We start from the raw sequence: 25,091 nt of genomic DNA on the forward strand, positions 1-25,091 counted from the left end.
TGAGGAACAACAACAAAGACAGCCCAGAGCAAGCAGAAAGAAGAAAATAACCAAGATCTGATCAGAATTAAATGACATAGAGACTAAAAGCACAATTCTAAGGATCAATGAATCCAAGAGCTGGTTCTTTGAAATGATAAACAAAATCGACAAGCCCTTAAGCAGACTCATCAAGAAAAAAAGAGAGAAAACCCAAATAAACACAATCAGAAATGAAAGAGGAGAGATTACAACAGATACTACAGAAATACAAAGGATTGTAAGAAATTACTACAAAGAACTGTATGCCAAGAAATTTGAAAACCTAGGTGAAATGCACAAATTTCTAGAAAAATATAATCTTCCAAAACTCAATGAAAAAGAAGCAGAAAGCCTGAACAGACCAATAACAACAAAAGATATTGAAGCAGTAATCAAAAAACTCCCAACACACAAAAGCCCTGGACCAGATGGTTTCACAGGAGAATTCTACAAAGCATTTAAGGAAGAGCTAACACCTATCCTTCACAGACTATTTCAAAAAATCCAAAAAGATGGAAATCTCCCGAACTCTTTTTATGAGGCCAACATCATCCTCATTCCAAAACCAGAAAAAGACACAACAAAGAAAGAAAACTTCAGGCCAATATCACTGATGAACATTGACTCTAAAACCCTCAACAAAATACTGGTAAACCGCATCCAACAATACATTAAAAAGATCAATGACCAAGTGGGATTCATTCCAGGGACGCAAGGATGGTTCAATATTCACAAGTCAGTAAATGTAATACATCACATAAACAAAAGCAAAGACAAAAACCACATGATTATATCAATTGATGCAGAAAAAGCATTTGACAAGGTACATTACCCATTCATGATAAAAACACTGGGCAAAGTGGGAATAGAGGGAACATTCCTCAACATAAAAAAGGCCATATATGAGAGACCTACAGCCAGCATCATACTCAGTGGGCAAAAAATAAAATCTTTTCCACTAAGATCAGGAACAAGGCAAGGCTGTCCACTTTCACCACTTCTGTTCAATATAGTACTGGAAGTTTTAGCCACAGCAATCAGACAAGAAAAAGAAATAAAAGGCATCCAAATCGGAAAGGAGGAAACAAAACTGTCACTGTTTGCAGATGACATGATAGTATACATAGAAAATCCTATAGACTCTACCAAAAAACTGCTTGACCTAATAAATGAATTTGGCAAAACAGCGGGATACAAAGTCAATATCCAGAAATCTAAGGCATTTCTGTACACCAACAATGAAACAGCAGAAGCAGAGATCAAGGAAAAAATTCCATTTGAAACAGCAAAAAGAAAAATAAAATATCTAGGAATAAACCTAACCAAAGAGGTAAAAGACCTATATTCAGGAAACTATATAACACTCAGGAAAGAAATCAAGGAAGACACAAACAAATGGAAACATATACTGTGTTCATGGATTGGAAGAATTAATATCATCAAAGTGTCGATACTACCCAAAGCAATTTACACATTCAATGCAGTTCCTATTAAAGTACCAATGGCATATTTCACAGACATAGAACAAACACTTCAAAAATTTATATGGAATTATAAACGACCCCAAATAGCTGCTGCAATTTTGAGAAAGAAGAGTAAAGTAGGAGGCATCACATTACCCGACACTAAATTATACTACAAGGCCACTGTAATCAAATCAGCCTGGTACTGGCATAAAAACAGGCACATAGACCAATGGAACAGAACAGAGAGCCCAGAAATAAGCCCAAGTCTGTATGGTCAACTAATATTTGACAAAGGAGGCAGCAACATAAAATGGAGCAAAAATAGCCTCTTCAACAAATGGTGTTGGGAGAACTGGACAGCCACATGCAAAAAATGAAACTTGAGCACCAACTTACCCCATATACAAAAATAAATTCAAGGTGGATAAAAGACTTAAATATAAAACGTGACACCATTAAAGTCCTAGAGGAGATTGTAGGTAGGAAAATCTCAGATATTTCACGTAGAAACTTTTTTACTGACTTGTCTCCTAGAGCAAGGGACATAAAGGAAAGAATAAAGAAATGGGACCTCATCAAAATTAAAAGCTTCTGCACAGCCAAAGAAAACAGTATCAAAATTAAAAGAGAACCAACTGTATGGGAAAACATATTTGCCAATGATACCTCAGACAAGGGTTTAATCTCCAAAATATATAAAAAACTTTCAAGACTGTACTCTAAGAAGACAAGGAATCCAATTAAAAAGTGGGCAAAGGAGTTGAACAGACTCTTCTCCAAGGAGGACATACAGAAAATCCAAAGACACATGAAATGATCTTCAATATAGGTAGCTATCAGAGAGATGCAAATGAAAACCACAATGAGATACCACTTCACACCAGACAGAATGGCCATCATAAACAAAGCAACAAACAACAAGTGTTGGTGAGGTTGTGGAGAAAAGGGATCCCTAGTTCACTGTTGGTGGGACTGCAGACTGGTACAACCACTATGGAAAGCAGTATGGAACTTCCTCAGAAAACTAAAAATGGATCTGCCTTTTGACCCTGCAATTCCACTGCTGGGACTCTATCCTAATACTAAAACATCAATTCAAAACAACCTATGCATCCCAATGTTCATAGCAGCACAATTTACAATAGCTAGATGCTGGAAGCAACCAAGATGCCCATCAGTAAATGAATGGATCAAAAAACTATGGTACATTTACAAATGGAATTCTATGCAGCAGAAAGAAAGAAAGAGCTCCTACCCTATGCAATAGCGTGGATGGAGCTGGAAAACATTATGCTAAGCAAAACAAGCCAGGCATTGAAAGACAAGCACCATATGATTTCACCTTTAACAGGAACCTAAATAACAAAACAAAGAAACAAACAAAATGTAACCAAAGACACTGAAATGGAGGACAGGCTGACAATGACCACAGGGTAGAGTAGAGGGAATTTAAGGGGACAGTGGGAAAGGTTCTCAGGAACAAACTTAAAGGACACATGGTCATTAACTAAGGGGAGGGTGGTAATGGGAGGGAAGTGGGGAGGGGTGGGGGGAATGGATTGGGAGTAAAAAGGAGAAAACTGTATTTGAACAATGATTAAAAAAATAAATTAAAAAAAAAAGAAATGATGACTGAAAACTTCACTATTCTGGGGAAGGAAAAAGACCCATAAGTTCAGGAAGTGTAGAGAACCCCAAACAAGGGACACAATAAGGTCCATACCAACACACATCGTAATTAAAATGGCAAAACTTAAAGAATAGAAAATAAAGTCTTAAAGGTTGCAAGAGAAAAGCACTTAGTTACATAAAAAAGAGGTCCCATAAGACTATCATCTGATTTCTCCACAGAGAAAACATCTGTCCATAAAACATTGGCATGAAATAAAGTGATGAAAAGTGAGGGCCTACAACCAAGACTACATTAACCAGAAAGACTATAATTTAAAACTGAAGGAGAAATAAAGAGGCTTCCAGCACAAAAAACCTATAGGAGTTTGTTACCACCAAACCAGTATTGCAACACGTGTTAAAGGGCTAGAATAAGAAGGAGGAGGAAAAGGAGAAGGAGAAAAGAGAGGAAATAGTTAAAAAATAAAATGACAACAAATATGTATCTATTAATAATCACTTTATATCAAAATGGCTTAAATTCTCCAATCAAAAGACAAGGTAGCTGAATGGTTAAGAAATCAAGGCCTATATATATGTTGTCTTCAAGAGACCCACCTCAGAACAAATGATACATACACACTAAAAGTAAAGGAATGGAAAAAGATATTTCATGCAAATGGAAAGTAAAAAAAAAAAACTTGAAGTAATAGCAATTACTATAGCAATAATTATATGTGACAAAATAGACTTATTCTAAGTATATAATAGGAGACAGAAGGATACTACATAATGATACAGGGAACAATCCAACAAGAGAATATAAACCTAGAAAACATTTATATATCCAACATAGGAGAACCTAAAGATATAAAGCAAATCTTGGTGGGCATAAAGGAAGAGATCAACAGAAATGCAGTCTTATTAAGGGATTTTAACACCCCATTTACTTCAATGGATCAATCTTTCAGACAGGAAATCAACAAGGAGACAACAGCCTAACATGACACTCTAATAGATTTAATAGATATCTCAGAACATTTCACTCCAAAGCAGCAGAATAAACATTATTTTAAAGTGCATGTGGAACATTTTCTAGTGAAGACTATGTTAGGACACAAAGCAAGCCTCAATAAACTTAAGAAAATTCAAAACATATCGAGCATATTTTCTAAACTTAATGCTATAAAACTAGAAATCAATCACAAGATAAAAACTGAAAGAAACACAAATATGGAAGCTAAATAACAATGAATGGTTTAACAATGAAATCTAGGAAAAAATCCGAAGATACCTTAAAACAAATGAAAATAATGACAGAACAACCTAATATCTGTGAGATTCAGTAAAAGTAGTCCTAAAAAGGAAATTTATAGCATCACAAGCCTACCTCAAGAAACAAGAAAAAGCCCAAATGATTTAATTTAACACTAAAGGAACTTGAAAAAGAACAACAAATCCCAAAATGAGTATAAGGAAGGAAATAATAAAAATCAGAGCTGAAATGAACAAAATAGATTTTATAATCTATTATTTAATTTATTTATAATCTATTATTTATAAATGAATAATAAATAATAAAACCAAGAGCTAGTTCTTTGAAAAGATAAACAAGATTAACAAGCTTTTAAACAGACTCATCAAGTAAAAAGAGAGAGAACCCAAGTAAATAAAATTGGAAATTAAATAGAAGTAACAATTGACACCAAAAAATACAAAAGATTGTAAGAAAATATTGCAAACAACTGTATTTCAATGAACTGAACAACCTGAATGAAATGAATAAATTCCTAGAAATATATAATCTTGCAAAACTAAATCAGGAAGAATCAAAGAATCTGAAAGGGCAGATTACAACTAGTGAAACTGAAGCAGTAATAAAAAAAAGTCCCAATAAACAAAAGCCTTGATCCAGATAGCTTCACAGTTAAATTTTACCAAACACACTGAGAAAAACTGACACCTCTCCTTCTCAAACTATCCAAATAATTCAAGAACAGGGAAGACTTCCAAACTCATTTTACAAGGCCAGCATTATCCTAATTCCAAAACCAGATAAAGACAGTAAATAAAGTAAATTATAAGCCAATATCCCTGATGAACATGGATGCTAAGTCCTCAATGAAATATTAGCAAACTAAATACAGAAATACATAAAAAAGATCATGTCAAGTTGGCTTTATTCCAGTGATGTAAGTTTTGTCCAATATTCACAAATCAATAAACATGATACACCACATAAACAAAGTGAAGGATAAAAACTACATGATCATATCAGTAGATGTAGAAAAAGCATTTGATAAAATCCAGAACCTATTTATGATACAAATCCTCAGCAAGTGAGGATAGAGAAAACAAACCTAAATGTAATAAGGGCCATGTATTACAAACCAATGGCCAGCATTATACTAAATGGGCAAAAATGAAAAGCATCCCTTTTAAGACTGGGAGCAAGATAGGGATGCATTCTCAAGAGAAAAAAAAAATAAAGGGCATCTAAATTCAAAAGGAGGATGTAAAACTTTCATTACTAGCAGATGACAAGATACTGTACATAGACAACCCTAAAGATTCCACCAAGAAACTACTAGATCTGATAAATAAATTCAATAAAATAGCAGGATACAAAATTACTATCTAGAAATAAGTTGCCTTTTTATATGACAATAATAAATTATCAGAAAGGGAGAGCAAGAAAACAATCCCATTCACAACTGCTTCAAAAAAGAGTAACATACCTAGGAAAAAATTTAACCAAGAATGGAAAAGACATATAATAGGAAAATTTTAAAACATTGAAGAAATTGAAGAAGATTCAGATAAATTGAATCATATACCATGCTCATGGGTAGGAAGAACTAATATTAAAATGTCTATACTACCCAAAGCAATATATACAGTCAACACAATTCTTACGATGATATCAATGACATATTTCACAGAACTAGAAAGATATACCACAAATTTATATGGAAACACAAAAGACTGATCAGTAACAGCAATCCTGAAATAGAAGAACAAAGTTAGAGGAATCATACTATCTAACATCAAACTATACTATAAGGCTATAGTAATCAAAACAGCATGGTACTGGTATAAAAACAGACACATAGATATTTGGAACAGAATAGAGAATGCAGAAATAAACCTAAACCTTTAGATCAATTAATATTTGATGGAGAAGGTAAGCACACAGAATACAATAGTTTATTCAATAATTGGTGTTTGGAAAATTGTACATATATGTGCAGAAATGAAACCAGACCACTTTCTTACACTACACATGGAATAAACTCAAAATGGATTAAAGACTTAAGTGTTAGACTTGAGACCATAAAAATCTTAGAAGAAAACATAGGCAGTAAAATCTTGGACATTTCTAGTAGCAATGTTTTTTTTTTTTTCTGATATATCTCCTCAGACAAGGGAAACAAAAGAAAAAACAAACAAATACAACTATATCAAACAAAAAAAGTTTTTGTATAATAATGGAAACTATCAACAAAATGGACAACACACTGAATGGGAGAACACATTCACTGATACATCTAATAAGGGATTAATTTCCAAAATTTATAAAGAACTTATAAAACTGAACACCAAAAAAAAGAAATAATCCAATTAAAAATGAGCAAAGGACCTGAATAAATACTTCTCCATGGAGGACATACAGGTGGCCAATAGATATATGAAAAGATGCTCAACATCACTCATCTTTAGAGAATGAAAAACTACAATGAGATATCTTCTCACATCTGTCAAAATAGGTATCATCCAAAGTCAACAAACACTGTCCTGGCTGGTGCGGTTCAGTGGATTGAGCACTGGCCTGCAAATCAAAAGGTGGCTGGTTCAGTTCTCAGTCGGGGCACATGCCTGTGTTGTGGGCCAGGTCTCCAGTAGAGAGCTTGCGAGAGGCAACCATGCATTGATGTTTCTCTCCCTCTCTTTCTCACTGTCTAAAAAAAAAAAAGAATCAACAAACACTAAGTGCTAATGAGGATGTGGAGAAAGGGAAATTTTTGCATCGTTGGTAGGAAAGCAGTTTGGTACAGCCACTGTTGAAAGCATTATGGAGTTATCTCAGAAATTAAAAATGGAACTGCCTTGTGACCCAATGTTTTCACTTCTGGGAATTCATCCAAAGAAACCTGAAGTAGTAATTAAAAATAATATATTCACTATTATATTCATTGCAGTGTTATTTACAAAAGCCAAGATTTGAAAGCAGCCAAAATGTCTGTCAGTAGATGAGTGGATAAAACTGCAACAGTGTATTTACACAATGGAATAGTACTTTGCCATAAAAATAAGAAAATTTTTATATTTGTGACAGCATGAAAGGACCTGAAGAACATTATATTAAGTGAAATAATCTAGTCAGAGAAAGACAAATACCATATGATTTTACTCATATGTAAAATCTAATAAAGAAACTAACAAGCAAAATAGTGATAGATTTATGGCTAGTGAGCAGGTTGAGGGGTGGAGGGATGGAACAAAAAGTAAAAGGACTCATGGAAATAGACAAGAGTGTGGTGATTGCAGAGGGAAGAGGTGGGTGGAGGTGAAAAAAGGTATAAGGGGGATAAATGGTAATAGAAAATACAATAAAAATGAACTATTAAAAAAGCTTTGATTTGTTGATTGACTGTAGGAAGAGAAACTTGTTGGTTTTTATCTGGCAATAAGTCAGAGGTATGAGTAAAAATGAGAGGAGACTTTGCCCCTGTGTTATGTAGAAATCAATCCATCATGCCACTTAAAAAAAAAAAAAACACTTAGGAATCATTTGATATGACTAAATGGCATTAATTTAAAAAATAAATTATATAAGCTAGTAAACTACCTTGGTTAACTTTACTTAGAAGGATAATGAAAGGGTGCCATTCAGAAACTTGGAATTTAAAAATGATTAATAAAGTGTTTTGCACCACATTCACTCATTTTCTGCTATAAGAGAGAACATCAATCAATATGTCACCCTGTCTCATTGATACTACTTACTTTGTGCTCAAATCAAACACATGAAGGCAACTTGGACAGAAAAACAAAGTTCCCTTACATATAGCTGACAGGTTCAAAACTAGCTCATGGAAACCCTCTTCCTTCATGGACTGTCCTGGAAGTACTGTGCTTCATTCTCATTTTTAACATCCCCATAGCAGCATCCAGGACAGTTACCTTGAAAGTGCAATCACAAATTGCTTCAAGACCTGAGCAAAATCTTTAACTGATAAAGGAAGATAAAATATGTTTCATCAAAGCCACCTTTACAAAATATATACAACTCTCCATATGAGTGACATAGAGACATGAATGTTGAGGTCATAGCCCAGCAATGTCATTTAATCCTAGAAGAATAGCTCTCAGGACATCCACAGAAGCACCTACTTATTATAGTGTGTGTTTTGGGTGTAGTAGAATTGTGATTTGTACATTGTCATATTTTACCATGTAGTTACATATTTAAAAAGATTAAGGCGTAAGTATGATAGTTTTATTTACACAATGCATATTTTGTTAAGCAAATTACAAAGGCTATTCCACATATAATGTTAACTAATAGCATTAAATACCATTAAAATATTATGCTTTGAAAGTAACATTGGAACATAGAATATGTATTCTATGTGTCTTATCATACAGAACTCCTCCTGTAGTTTTGCTGTCATTCAGTATTGATGCTCTACAACTTTAACGTGCAGTTTTCTACTTGAATGAAGCTCCAATTATAAGGTCGGTGTGTTGTGCGTGTGCATGTGTATGTATACTTTCTTAGATTCTATGTATGAATAAAATTTTAAATAATTTGGAATAAGACATTTTCAACTGGCCAATCATCTGTACAAATTAGCACACACATAAATGTTATTTTATGAAAAATTCAGTCCATGCTGTGTTATGTTGTATTATAGGCTAGGTCTTCATAATACATGGATATAATAGCAGGCACTGTTCTAGAAAGTGTCAAATTTTTGAGAAAATATGGACATGCAGATAAGGTTTGTTTTAAGGAAAATTGTTTGCAACTGACTTGGCAAGATAATGGTTTATTTTTGCTTATGCCATTTATAATACACTACTTTTATTTCTAGAGAGATATTAAAATAATATTAATAACATTATTTTTAAAATACAGCCCATCTATGTTATTTTCTCTGATTCTTTTCTTGAATATATGTTATTGAATTCTCACAGTTACTGCTGCTATTTTAGTTATTGCAAGAAAATTTTATTTAGAATATTTTTTTCTAAATTTCTGAAGTTTTGGCTTAGTTTAGTTGTTAAGCAAATGATAAAAACAGATCTAGTTAATGGGCTTAAGCTTTCTGTGTTAGGACTTTAATCTTATGTGTTATAACAGTGTTAGGACTTTATTAAGCAACTGAGTGAAATCATCCTTGTGAGTGTCAGGATGCTTAAATAGGATGCAACTGGGAACTTTCAATTACTGGCCTATAGGTTTCAGAAGCTGTCATTATCACTATCATTATTACTGATGTGCTTTGGAGTAAAAAAAACCCACATTTTTATAGCACAAATAAAAAGAAAACATTTTCTCCTTCGGTGTATTTATAGCACAACTTTATTTTGAGCATAATAGCTTGTTTTAATGAATTATATTTAACTTATTTGTAGTCATTGTAGTCATGAATATGACCTTTTTTATTTCTAAAGAATTAGAAACATACCACTTACTATTAAATGTGCCAATAACAATAGACATAAACTTTCTCTACAAAGTATCAAAGCAAGTTCTTTTTTTCCTGTAAAAAAGAGCAAATGACTAGAAAAGTACAAAAATGACAAAAAAATGACCATAAAACAAACACTATGTAGTCACTTCCACACTGAATATTGTTGCCAGTATCTCAGAAATTCTCTTTGCTCGCCTCCCCTGTCTCCTTAAACACATAAGACTGCTTTGATTTCATAATTGTCTTCTTGTTTTTCTTAGTCTTTTTCTTAACATATTGATGCACTAAATGATATAGGTTAGCTGATGAATTAAAAAAAAATTGGTCAATGGCTCATTCAATTCAGTAAGATTCAGTGGTGGTTAACCTGGCCATCATGAAAAACATGGAGGCAGAGACTTGCCTTGACATTTTTCTCTGTCACCTGCTTACAGGATAACTGCATAGAAAATACCCTATAGTCCTCCTATGTGTCACCACATGCATGAAGTCACACCCCGCGACACACATCCAGCAATTCTTCAGGACATCAACTTGATGTTCTACCATTTAACTCAACTCTGACACTATGAACTTGGAAATACTGTCAGATGGCACTGCTTAAGGGCTCAGTCCCATGAATACTTTGACCTCACTTTCGATGCCAATAACAAGTAGTAAGTACTCAGGCTACCCACAACTTCTGTTTGACCTGACTACAAATCAAGTGTTCCCATGACCCCATCTTGAATTCAATTAATTTGCTAGAGCAACTCACAGAACTAAGGGAAACACTTATGTTTATCAACTTTTTAAAGGATACTGATGAACAACCAGATAAAGAGATACATAAGAGAGGTCTATATGGGTCCCAAGTGCTGGAGCTTCTGTCCCTATGGTATTGAGGTGCATCAACTTCCTGGTGGTCATAAGCTGAAACTCTCTCAACACTGTACTATTGGAATTTTTACGTAAGCTTCCTCACCTAGGCATGATCAATTATTAACTCCACTTCCAGCCTTTCTCCTATATCTGGAGAATGTTGGGGGATGGGCCTTAGGCCTCCAAGCTTCTAATCATGGTTTGGTCTTTCTGGTGACTAGTGCCTAACCAGGAGTTCACCCCGAGTGTCCTGGTTAGGGGGAAAAAAAAGTGTTCCTAGTGCTCTTATAACCTAGGAATTTACAAGGATTTCAGGAGGCTTGAGCCAGGGATAGGGTTAAAGATCAAATATTAGAACCAGAGATGTTCCAGGTACTCTTATTGTTACCATCAGTTTGCCATGTATAATGTGCACATTTTTGCCCAAATTTTTAAGGGAAAAATAAGGATGTACATTATACATGGGTAGTACTAATTCCATATCTATATAAATATTTTAAATTCTTTTATTTATGCTTATGTGTTAAAAGTATAACTCTAGCCCTGGCTGGCGTAGCTCAGTGGATTGAGCACGGGCTGCGAACCAGGCATCGCAGGTTCGATCCCCAGACAGGGCACATGCCTAGGTTGCAGGCCATTGCCCCCAGCAACCACACATTGATGTTTCTCTCTTTCTCTTACTCTTTCCCTTCCCTCTCTAAAAGTAAATAAATAAAACCTTAAAAAAAAGTGTAACTCTAGACAGCAATAACAATATCTATGTGCAAAATAATATCCTGAAATACAATAATTGGTTTTGTTTCTAAATATAAATAAATAAATAAATAATTGAATTAAAAATTAAAACCAAAGATTTTTTTCCTGAAAGTTTGGGCCAAAAACTTGGGCCAAAATGCATGTGTAGTGCACATTGGAGCACATCATACATGACAAAATATGCTAGCTAGAAAAGAGAAGCAAACGGAATTAGACGTTGAGCCTAATAAATTGAGAATCAGGAGCCTGTTTGCTTCACAAGGAAGCAATAGTTTTTCAGAGTCCAGGGGACCACAACACTGGGTTCAATCAAGGAGATTCACACTCCTCTTTTCCCCATTCCACTACCAGATTGCCGGGGGGCGGGGGGCGTCAGGAGGTTCTGGACCATAGAATATTGTCAGTCTAACTAGGACATGTAAACCCACCCTAAGCCTGTGAATGTTTGGGAAGTTGATTAGTTCTTTTGATAAATACCTGGTCCATCCCAAGCTCAAGCTGATATACCAGGGGAACAAAGAAGAACTTGCACTTTCTTTCCCCTCTACCCCGTGATGCACTCACCCTGTTCTTTCATGTGCTTTCTTACCTAGGAGCATGCAACAATGTGAGCCTAACATCTATCAGGGTCCACAGTAGACAGTGTTGGCTCCAAGAGGACTAAGCTCTCTACCTATCTATCTATCTTTCTCCCAGAAACCTGTGCATCCCATGCACTCACATGTCTTCTCTCCATAGCCACAGGGCCTTAGCAGCCATGTAGCACATGGCTGTGGGAACTCCAGACACATGCTCCATGAGGGAGTCTGAATATTGTGTACAGCAATGCACTGAAGCTGGAAACACATGCTAAGCTAGCCAGATGCTGGACTGGACAATAATTTAACTTAGAGAAGAAACTCTGGACACTGCCTTTTGTGTTGGCAGTATTGAAGACATGATTGGACCTTATCCTTGCAGAGATGAATGGAGATGGGACATTGGGAAGTCAGGATGGTAACTCCCTTAATTTTACATCATCAATAAAATTCATCATAGAGCCACATCCTTCTGTATGGGTTTCAGGAAATTCTTTTCCTCCAGACACCCTAAGAACTTGTTTTCCATGGGTAATATTATCACTTAGGAATTTGCAAGGACTTTAGAAGCTCTAGGCCAGGTAGTAGGGACACACACACACACACACACACACACACACATGAATGATTTCTATTGTCTCAGAATATTTTACTATTCCTGGTGACTTCAGTAAAATATATACCTTATCAAAGAGTTTTGTAAATATCAAATGAGACAGTATGATAAAGCAATTAGTAAAATACCAGACAAGATGAAGACATCCGCAATGATCAGTGATAGAATGGGTCAATGATCAATGAGCCAGGAGGGTCATTGGCTAACAAGTATAAATCCAGAGACAAATGACCAGGATGGTTGATATCAGGAGTGAAAAAAATCACATTAATGTATATGCTGCTAGGTACCAAAATCTGAAAATCATCATGGTATAAGGTCTGCCTGATGTTGCTTTAGGTTTCAGAACCATGAGCAGCAGTCCAAATTTTCTAGGCAGTTGATTGGAGATCAGTGTAAAATTTCAGAATTTTGAGCAATTACAGCTGTTCAATAAAGTGGGGTGATGAAAACAGGAGATTTAGTGTCAGCTGGACCTAGATTTACATCTTGTCCCTAGCCTTTGCTAGCTGCACACATTTGGGTAGGTACACTTCTAACCGTATATACCTAGTCTCCTAATTAGGAATAAATGCATCTGTATAGATTATGGAATAAGTAGATATTATATGCAAAACCCTTAGGACAGTGCCTGCCTTGAAATTTATTTTAAAATTGAATGAATTAGTTTTCCAGGATGCAAAGCACTCAAAATGAACTGAGATGACCACTAGTCAAGAAAACTTGTATGAGCAGAAACTGCATTGGTCTTGTTCACAATTATATCCTGAGTACTAGTACCTAGTAGTTTCAACTTAATATTTTATAATACATAAACTAACTAAAGTTATGTCTGGCCCTCACTGGTGTGGTTTGGTGGATTGGGTCTTGTCCTGCAAGCCAAATATTTGCCAGTTCAATTCCTGGTCAGGGCATATGCCTTGGATTCAGGACAGGTCCCCAGTTATGTGTACATGAAAGACAACCAATCCATCTCTCTCTCTCTTTCTCTCCTTCTCCTCCCTCCCTCCTGCTCTCTCTAAAAATAAACAAATATAATCTTTTTTTAAAAGGGATGTCTGCATTGAGTTGAGCTTAAAATGGATTATCTTTGTGTGATTCATTACTTCTTTAAGAATCATTAATTTTTAGATTTGCTGGGCCTGACTGGTAAAGTGGAAAACAAACCCCAAAGGAAGAGCTTCATCAACTAGATACACCATTGTTTCTTAAAACATAGATGCAAAACTTCATCACTGCCTTTACTATGAGCTTCAGACTTAAGAGCACTTCAGGTTCTCAAGTTGTGCTTTATGTGAGTAGCTCTCATAATTCAATATACACTGAAATCTTCAGTGGAGCCTTTAGAAGTCCCCATGCAATGTCACATCTTTGACCAATTAAGTCAGCTCTGAGGGAGAGACTCAAGCATCCATGTTTTTAGAATCCACAGGTGATTTCAATGTTGATTCAAAATTGCAAGTCAGAACCTCAGGATTTTCAGTATGCCAGGCCCTGTGTCAGGTGTTGGGAAAGAAACCACAAAACATCATATTTAAAAAGCGGTCAGCTTTCTCAAATGTTATGTCCCTGGTATGTGCTACAGGTGTTGTCTATTACCACACACCCCTGGCCATCCAGGAACTAGAAGATGTGTTCACAGAGGTGGGTAGAGATGGACCCAACTCAAATACAAATTAAATATCTTTGTTAAACAAATGAAGATTACATTTGTGTATTTTGACCTGAGGATCCTACAACAGAATCCAACTGCTGAATACCCAGTATCCACAGGTCACAGAGGCAGTCACCTATATGAACTTATTTGAGGGGTTTTGAGAAAAGTCTCTTTGATCTCAACATTTCTTCATCTACTTCTATGTAACATATCATCCCAGTACTCAGTGGCTTAAACAAACAACAACACATTTCATTTACCAAATCATAAATTTGAGCAAGACTCATGATGATAGCTCATCTCTGTTCCCTTGGATTCAGTTGGAATGCTCAAAGGAGCTAGCTGTCTATGGATGCTGGTTGTTAGCTGGCACTCAGCTCTGACTGGGGCCCTAACACTTACACATGGCCTTCTGTGGCAGCTGAACATCCTTATTACAGGGTGGCTTGGCTAAGGGACTCATTTAAAGAGGGAGAACTGGGTAGAAGCCATGTTGTCCTGCCTTTTCTAGCCTAACCTCTAAAGTCATGCAGGTTATATCTGTGTTTTATTCATTAAAAATGAATCACTAAGGTTGGCCATATTCAAGAGGAGAAGCATTAGACTTGGTCTTTTGATGGAAGAAGTGTCAAAAAATTGAAAAAATGCTTTGAAACCACCATACTGACCTGTTCACAGTTGGCTACCTGGCTACCTGTTTTGGAGTGCTTTTGTTCTCATGCCCACAGGATTGTGCATTCAGCAAAACTTCTTGATCTTCCTGGCCAAATGACTCATATCTGTAAAAAGATAAGCTAGGAATTTACAGAATTGTCCAGTTTGAGACAAATGAGTGAGGTATCCGATTTTCTTAGACTAACAAAAGTGCTCATGTGAAAATTCTATATTCTACATTGGTATTCAGCTTCACATCCTTATCTCTTAACTTCCATGCCTTCATGGCAAGCATTTTGCTTGTGGTCTCTCAGGGCAACAGAATTTTCCATTTCCTTAGGGATTTTAACAAGTAGGTTGACACCTTGAGGCAAGTAAATGAACTTCTAGATAACTTAGACTGATTTTCTTAGGAGTCAGTGTTAAAATTTTATCAAGGACTCAAGGGCTATACAAGTAATGGTTATTCTTTTATGTTGTTTTACAGTCTCAGAAGTGTAAATAAGTTGTGTGTATTTTTAATGGATCAGCTGTGTTTGATGTTTACTGAATATTGTCAAAATATATAAATATACATATGTAGAGGTATGCATATAGATATGCAAGTGCACAGTACACTTATTGGGTCAAATCTCTTGTGAAATAAGGTATTTAGTTGAGTTAATAAGTAAATGAATAAATAAAATCATAAACAAAAAAGCAAATAAATAGCAAAGGAAAAGAAAATACTTCACCAGAAAAAGAAATACTTTTCACAAATGAAGTCTTATAGAGGGCAGAGTGATAGTTAAATTGATATGTTTCAAATAAGCCCATGTCCAGTTGGCTTTCCCTAAGAATGCTAGAATGAGTATATAAAAAGTTTTGATACTTTTCAGTCTGATTCACTGGACTTTGATCCCCACTCACATCATTGGGTGGTTGTGGGAGGGGCAGTGAGTTCCTTAGAGAAACTGGGTTGCTTAGATATCAGAGAGACCCGAGTTAAACTTCTGTTTCACCATTTCCCAGCTCCCTGACATTGAGTAGGTTAACTTGAATCCTTTCTCATTTTCCCACAAAACAGCGATAACATTAAATTAGTAAAATGTGAGGATTAAGTGGGGTATGTTTGTATCACCTAGTAGGTATGAAACACAGTGCATCATTGTCTTTTTTCCAGACAATGTCAGCACCTCAAATAGAAGTATATTCTCAAAAACTGTGTGTTGAATGAATGGCTGATTAAACAATAATCATATGCAAATTAAATCCTAAAACTATTTACAGAGAGTGAATATTTCCTACACTCTCCCTTATTGAAAAACATATTTGTATGCATATATATGAGAGACAAGGCCTGTTCAAAAAGTATCCAGCCATGTAATATGAAAAATAGAGACATTTATTGAAGAAGATACAAGATATAAAAAATACTGTACATAAGACAGTGACATCTCAGTCACCTTCAAAGTAGGTACCTTGGGATCTCACACAGTTCTCCCAGTAGCCTTAGCTACCCTGTTGTATTTTCCTGAATCTCATCAATGGTCTGAAATCTCTTCCCTTTCAAAGGTGATCTTAGTTTTGGGAAAAGCCAGAAGTCACAGGGTGCCAAATATGGGCTATAGGGGGACTGAGTCACCTTAGTGATTTTATGTTTCACAAAAAACCTCTGCAGAAGACATGATGCATGAGTGAGTACGTCGTGATGAAGCTGCCAATCATCATTTGCCCATAGCTGTGGACTTCTGAATCATACGAATAGTTTCTGCAGAGGAATGTTCAAGCTTAATGTAAAATTTGATGCATATCTGTTGCTCTACTTGCTCAGTCACTTTGAATGGGATGGCAACACATGCTCACTTGATGGCAGCATCCACTGCCCCCACAGTGAAATCATCATTGTTCACACATGTGCATTCCAGTCCACTCTCCTTAGCTGCCAGGTCACATCGATGTCACAAAAACCATTCTCATTATATCAACATTGGTTGAACTTTTTCCAGACAGACCTTGTATGTAGTGTTTCTATTTCAATCATACTCCAAGTTCTGATGATTAAGATTTTTTTTAACAGGATGTATCCAAAATACATTTATTGGAATGGCCCCCCACTCACCTTGATTCAGGGGACTTTCAGTGTTGTTTCCTTCTGAAGGAGCATCTTTCTGTAAGCCTTGCTTTTCCTCCTGGAGGCTGACAGAGGACAGTAGAACCACCAGCACACAAAACTATCATTTGTACATGTCTAAAGACAGTGGTGATGTTATAGCATCTTGGGCATTTCACATCCGTGAAGTAGGAATTGAGGTTCTGCACCAGGAGCTTCTTGTGTTTCCTCTTCTCTTCTGGAGAGAGATGAAGCAGGAAAATTTAACAGGAAAAAAATAGTCATTAGCCATCCTAGCCAGAGGCATGTAGTCATGGGGAGGGCTTCATTGTCAGAAAGTATCATCGTGTAAATTGTGTTCTAAAGGATAATAATCATTACACTCAACACAGGCAGCAGAGCAACTTTGTTTTTCACATAATTCTTTTAAGTTGAATTTTTAATTTAATGAGATAATAAGGATCAATAAATCAATACATGTAAAATGACTACAATCCCAGAACTGCTTTAATCATTTCACCTTCCTTCAGAAATAAATGCTTTCCTAGATTAGTCAAGTAAATTGTGCATGGGTTTGCATTTCTCTCTTTGTAGAAAAGACGTGAGAATACATAATGAGTGTTAGTACAAAGCATTTTCCCTTCTAAAGACCAAAGTTTCTCTCAGTCCACTGTGCTATAGTGGAATGTCATCCTCCCAACCCTGATTTCAGGTACTGGTTACTGTAATTCAGTTACACTTGACTCTCTGGGAAGAGGGTCTTCGGCTGCTAGCAAGCTTGGCAGCATTCTCTGACATCACCTTCCTCAATTAGTAGTTAAGTCATGTATTTTTATTTTTCAAAAGGTTTTCAAAGATTTCAGAAATTAATTAAAGCCCCTAAGTACATCTCTCAAATAGGCTCCCTGAAAAGTGGTCTCAGGTTCTACCTAGGCATTGTTGCTCTGGAATGCTCCAAATGGCAAGTTATTAAACAGAAGGTGCTCTTAATTTTATCAGACTCTGAAGGCTGTTGATATTAAATGGCACAAATTTGGTCACTGTGGTCCTTTTGGTAATGCATCTTCACGTCTTTTCAAATGCTAATTATATTTTTGACCTTAAAAAAAGGAGCAATGCATATTCTCTAACTTTCTTCCAACTTGACACAGGCTCACATTAACTACCTGATTTCTTCTACTCTGGCTCTCAAGCTCCCTAATTTTTGCCTTTGTGCACTTACCTGAGGACATCACATTGGCACTGTAATTTTGTAGTAGGTGTTTGTGCATATGCATTTAAGATCAACCATTTCTGTTTACAAAGATGATTTTGGACAGAGAGTTGATCCAGAGTTGTGCTGACATTAGCTCTCACAGACCTAAAGAAAATTGGCTGGATAATGATGAAGACATTTCAAGGAGTTTTCTAGAATGCAATAACTTTCTCTCTGGGTCAGTCAGTGTTTCAGAATGCTTAATTTTTCACATTAAAGCAGGTAGCCAGAATAAACAAGGAAAGACATTGGGAGGTCTCTTCTATTGTTTAACTTCATGGAGGACATGTTACACACAGTGTGGAGGTTCAGCTCTGGCATTTTTTAGAATCCTCTATGTGTCCAGAATGGTGAGCATGTAAAATACATGGGAATCATATAAAACATGTGACAGATCAATGGTTAATAACTTTTTTCCTGTTAAATTTTGCTGAGCTTCCAAGTGGGCACTTCAACTGTTATTGAAATCAACAGGGTTTAATATTTGGGTTCTTTGGAATATTTCTGCAGTATTCAGCCTGATACTATTGTGCAATTCTGTAGCACACAGACAATATCAGGGGATTATTTATTGGCATAGAAAAAAAAAACAATTACGCACTTTCATTTCTTATTGAAAGTCTAAGGAAAATGGGATATTGTAAAATGATGGAGTGTATAAGAACAAGGTTAAAAAACATTTGAGTCTTTGCTTTAAGAGGAGTAAGCAGTTTAGAAGCATCTTATCAATGTGTGGTTTTCATCAGACCAATAAACAAAAAACACTGAAGAATAGGAAATGTCCAGTTAGCCAAAGACTCTGGGCTTTGGAGAAGAAAAATAAACAGTCTGTTCAACACCTAGTTTAAGTTCCTCTTTCTTAGCATTATAGGAAGGTTATATAGAAACTTCCTATTATAGTCTCTTCTCTGAGAATGGTTATTTAATCATTTCCCTCCCTCCAACAGCCATATGTTCTTCAGGATACATTGTCCCAGCTCATTTCATCTTTTTTTAAAAGGAGAGAATCTTTTTTTTAAAGATTTTATTTATTTATTTTTATAGAGGGAAGGGAGGGAGAGAGAGAGAGAGAGAAACATCAATGTGCGGTTGCTGGGGGTTATGGCCTGCAACCCAGGCACGTACCCTGGCTGGGAATCAAACCTGCGACACTTTGGTTCGCAGCCTGCGCTCAATCCACTGAGCTACGCCAGCCAGGGTCTCATTTCATCTTTTATACATTCTATATTTGTATTCACATTTTTCCATTTCTCAGGCTTAAATAAATTATGTGTCTCTCTCTGCAAATCGATGGGCCTTTCTATGAGGATAACTGAAGGTAGACTAATACCTATAAACTATCATATGCTAACAGGCTGTTTTCTACTGTCAAATTAAAAGTGAAATAAAGAACAGGACAATTAAGTAAAAGTCCGAGTTGATGTTTCTGTCACAAAGAGTCCTCTAGTGTATTCTGCATATATATATATATATATATATATATATATATATATATATATATTCCTTTGGAATACACTTAGCTATAACATTTAAATAGTGTGCATAAATACTATTGCTCACCAAGTATATTGAATTTTGAGAGTTTTGGCTTAAATTGAATGCATGGCCTTAGAAAGAAGGATACTATTTAAATTGATATCAAGTTTCCAACTTGGGACACTGGGAACCTGAAAACTGCCATCCCCTGAAAGCAACTGTGGGAGGCAACTTGCTTGTGAGTGGGAGGTGAAGTTCAGCTTGGTGAACTGAAGTTAATGTTCTTGTGCAATATCCAGGTGAAAATATGTAGTATGCCATTGGATGTGATTCTGAAACTCAGGCAAGTGTTTCTGAGCTGGAATGGTAGATTTGGAAGTTATCAACTCCCATGAAGGCTGATGGGACAACTCAAGAATAGTAAGAGACTACCAGGAGAGAGGAAAACAAATAGCACACAGTGTGACAGAAATCAAGATGGTAGAGAACTTTAAGCAAGGAATGATAGACAGTACAAGGTATAGAAGCAATGTTTCATAGAATTAGGATAGAAAAAAACCAGGCTGGGAAATTAAGAATATCTTTGTGTCTCTAGTGATAGCCATTTTACATGAGTAGAAGAGAAAGAAGTTGGCCTGTTAATTAGGCTTTAAGTTGAGTAAAGTTTCAATGATTTTAGAGTATTTAAATTTTCATGCTTGAAGTTGGCCTTTGTGTTGTCTCTGGAATATCAAACTTACAAAAAATATTGCTACATTGACTTAGGAAAATTTACTCAAGCCTCAATTCTAAATAACAACCAAAGTTATGTACAGACAGTCCCTGACTTAAGGTGGTTCAACTTAAGATATTTTCACTTTGTGGTGTTGAAAAAGCAATACACATTCAGTAGAAACTGCACTTTGAATTTCAAATTTTGATCTTTTCCCATTAGTGCTATGCAGTATGATACTCTCTGGTGATGCTGGGCAGCAGCAGTGAGCCACAATTCACAGCTGGCCAGGCAATTACAAGAGTAAACAACTGATACTCTACAGTATACTGTGTTACCAGTGTTTTTTTTTGGATATTGTGTCCTGTTTACCTTTAATGTAGCTAGGCTAAGTTATGATGTTTGGTAGGTAAAGTGCATTTTTGACTAACAATAATTTCTGTTAACAATGGAAACTTGGGGATGTAATTGGTGTATAACCCCATTGTAAGTCAAGGAGCACCTGTATCTTAAACTCCTAGTTATGCCTAAATAACATGAAAATGGAAAATGGAATTTCTACCATATAAATTTAATAAATCAGTGGCTGTAGGAATACAAGAGGACATTGTGTACGTAAGCTCCCTATTCAGATTTTAACTTTAATGTAACCTCCTGAGAGAGGGCATTATTGACCTCCCAATTTAAAGTAGATTCTCAAAAACTCCTATCATATTATTCTATTTTTTGCATAGCAACTAATATCTGATTTTTTTCAAAATCCATTTCTTCACCCACCCATTATAAAATAAGATAAAAAGAAGGACCTATGACTATCTTGACCCCAGCTATATCCTTGATGCTATGAATAGTTCTTGTAGAAGCATTGAAAAGTGAGATATCAACAACTATGTGTTAACTCAATAAATGAATAGAGAGTCTCCAACCTAAAATTTATAGACTTAGAATCTGATTCGATATCAATAATATAATAATCATAGCAAATTGAATGACAGAGTGTGACAGAAACTGTACTAAGTACCTATTGAATCCTCTCCATAGCAATCACTTAAGATAAGCATTAATTTGTTCTTCTTAACAGAAAAAAACACTTGAGGCTTAGAATAAATCAATATTTTATCCAATAATAAAGAGCCATTAAGTAATAGAACTTGGATTTAAAGTCAGACTTGCCTGACTCTATGCATTTGGCCTTTCCATGGAAATATTGGCATCAGGATTTTGTCACTAATCTGAGGATGGACACATGAAGGCTTCAACATAAAAGTATATTACTCTACAAGTACAATGATAATGAGTTACTTCCTAACTTTAATTAATATTTGTTCCATATATGGCAAGGCCTAGAAACAGATCATCAAAACATTTGATAAAAGTCATAATAAAATAACTAAATATAATATTTACTATAAAAATAAATAAATATATTGTAGCTATTGATCTATAATGTATACCTATACAAATGTATATACAAATGTATACCTATATTTAATTGTTATTTCAAGCAGGATAAAGTGGTTTTCATATACAATATCTTTTTTAGAGAGAAACTTTTTATTATATATGTAAACATATTTAAGAAAATCTCCTTACTACTAATAATTTTCTCTCCCCAGATGTTAAACTAACCATGAAGTAAATATTATCAATACACAGCACTCTCGTAAACATTCCCAATGTGATTGCCCTACATATGGAAAAGAAAATAAAGAGGATGGAAAAAGGAGCATGCAGGTAGCTAGCTATGCATTTTTCTATGCATAATACCAGCCACATTTCTTAAAATTAACTATGCTTAGATTCCATTTAACATTTATTTATTAATTAATTAATTTATTTTTGTTGTTCACGTACAGTTGTCTCCATTTTATCCTCACCATTCTCCCCACTCCAGATATTTGCACTTTCCACATTCAATCCTACCCCACTTTGGTTTTGTCCATGTGTTTTTTATAGATGTTCCTAAAAACCCTTCCCCCATTTTTTATTCCCCCCCACCTCTCCTCTGATTACTGTCAGTTTATTCTCAATTTCAATGTCTCTGACTACATTTTACTTGCTTGTTTGTTTTGTTGATTAGGTTCCATTTATAGGTGAGATCAAATGGTGCTTGTCTTTCACTGCCCAGATTATTTCACTTAGCATAATGCTCTCCAGTTCCATCCACACTATTGTGAAGGGAAGGAGATCCTTCTTTCTTTCAGCAGCATAGTGTTCCATTCCATAAATGTACCATAGATTTCTTATCCATTTGTTTACTGATGGGCACTTGGGTGGCCTCCAGCGCTTGGCTGCTGTGAATTGTGCCTCTGTAGGGGCATTTGGGTGCATAGGTTCTTTTGAATTAGTGTTTCAGGATTCTTAGGGTAGAACCCAGTGGTGCAATTGCTGGATCAAAAGGCAGTTCCATTTTTAGATTTCTGAGAAAATTATATACTTTTTTCCACAGTGGCTGCGTCAGTCTGCATTCTCACCAACAGTGTACTAGGGTTTGCTTTTCTCCACATCCTCTCAAACACTTGTTTGTCGATTTAGTTATGATGGCCATTCTGAACAATGTGAAGTGGTATCTCGTGATTTGAATTTGCATCTCTCCAATGGCTAACTATGCTAAGTATCTTTTCATATGTCTCTGGGCCCTCTGTATGACATCCTTGGAGAAGTGTCTGTTCAAATTCTTTGACCATTTTTTAATTGGGATGTTTATCTTCCTGGGAGTAGAGTCATGTGAGTTCTTTATTTACTATTTATTTATTTATTTATTTAATTTTAATTATTTGTGAGTTTTTGATATATTTTAGAAATCCAACCATTGCCCAAGGTATCATTGGTGAATGTGTTTTTCCATACAATTGGTTCTCTTTTCATTTTAATGCTGTTTTTTTTTTTTAGTCATGCAGAAGCTTTGTGTTTCGATGGAGTCCCATTTATTTATTCTTTCCTTTATGTCCATTGGTCTAGGGGACATATTGGTGAAAATATTGCTGTGTAGAATGTCTGAGATTTTCCTGCCTATGTTTTCCTCTGGTACTTTTATGGTGTCATGACTTATATTTAAGCATTTAATCCACCTTGAATTTATTGTTGTGTGTGGTGTAAGTTGGTGCTTGAATTTCATTTTTTTGCATGTAGCTGTCCAGCTCTCCCAACACCACTTGTTGAAGAGGCTATTTTTCCTCCATTCTATGCTTCTGCCCCATTTACCAAATATTAACTTACCATAGAGACTTGGACTTATTTCTGGACTCTATAATCTATTCCATTGGTCTACATGTCTGTTCTTATGCCAGTACCAGGTTTTTTTTTATTACAGTGGACTTGTAATATACCTTGATATCATGCATTGTGATTCCTCCTACTTTGTTCTTATTTGTCAGAATTGCTGTGGGTATTTGGGGTCATTTAGGGTTCCATATAAATTTTTGAAATGTTTGTTCTATATCTGTGAAATATGTCATTAGTACTTTAATAGGGGTTGCATTAAAAATATAAATTGTTTTAGGTATTATGGACATTTTGATGATGTTAGTTCTTCCAATCCATGAACATAGTATATGCTTCCATTTGTTGGTCTTCCTTAACGTCTTTCTTCAGTGTTGTGTACCTTTCTGAGTACAGGTCTTTTACCTCCTTGGTTAGGTTTATTCCTCATTTCTTTATTTGTCTAGTTGCTATAGCAAATGGGATTTTTTTCCCTGTTTTCTGTTTCTAATATTTCATTGCTGGTATACAAAAATGGCTTTGATTTACGAATATTGACTTTGTATCCTGCTATTTTGCCAGGTTCACTTATCAAGTTGAGTCAATAGGATTTTCTATGTCTGTTATCATATCATCTGCAAACAATGACAGATTTGCTTCCTCCTTTCCATTTTGGATGCTTTTTATTTCTTTTTCTTGTCTGATTGCTGTGGCTTGGACTTCCAGTATTATGTTGAATAGAAGTAGTGGAAGCAGACATCCTTCCTTTGCTCCTGAACTTAGTGGGAAAACCTTTAATTTTTTCCCCATTGAGTATGATGATGGCTGTAGGTCTCACATTTATGGACTTTATTATGTTGAGGAATGCTCCCTCTATTCCCACTTTGCTGAGTGTTTTTTAACATGAATGGGTGTGGTACCTGATCAAATGCTTTTTCTGCATCTATTGATATGATCATGTAATTTTTGTCTTTCCTTTGTTTATGGGATGCATTATGTTTATGGATTTGAGAATATTATACCATCCTTGCATCTGTGTAATGAATCCCAGTTGTTCATGGTGCATGATGTTTTTAATGTATTGCTGGATGCAGTTGCCAATATTTTCTTGAGGATTTTAGCATCTATGTTCATTAGTGATATTGCTGATGATATTCATTATATCTTTATCTGATTTTGGGATTAGGATGATGCTGGCTTCATAAAAATAGTTTAGGAGTCTTCCATCTTCTTGGATTTTTTTGAATAGTCTTTTAATAGTCTTTTTGAATAGATTTTTTTAAATGATAGTCTGTAAATGATAGATAAATGAAGAGTCTGTAAATAGTCTGTAAATAGGAGTTGGCTCTTCCTTAAATATTTTGAAAATTCTCCTGTAAAACTGTCCAGTCCAGGGATTTTCTATGCTAGGAGTTTTTTAATTATTGTTTTGAT

The 25,091-nt window shown here is 35.4% G+C and overlaps 1 protein-coding gene across 1 annotated transcript; it reads right to left on the reverse strand.

Moving 5' to 3' along the window:
* Nucleotides 1-17,039: 17,039 nt before the first annotated feature.
* LOC114501021 (40S ribosomal protein S27-like) lies at nt 17,040-17,273 on the reverse strand (the record flags this gene model as incomplete). The annotated part of the gene is made up of 1 exon (XM_028517755.1): nt 17,040-17,273. A coding segment is annotated over one exon (234 nt), but the record flags the coding sequence as incomplete, so codon positions are not given.
* Between the last annotated feature and the right edge of the window lie 7,818 nt (nt 17,274-25,091).

This window comes from Phyllostomus discolor, chromosome 6 (genome assembly GCF_004126475.2).
Source record: "Phyllostomus discolor isolate MPI-MPIP mPhyDis1 chromosome 6, mPhyDis1.pri.v3, whole genome shotgun sequence".
NCBI lineage: Eukaryota > Metazoa > Chordata > Mammalia > Chiroptera > Phyllostomidae > Phyllostomus > Phyllostomus discolor.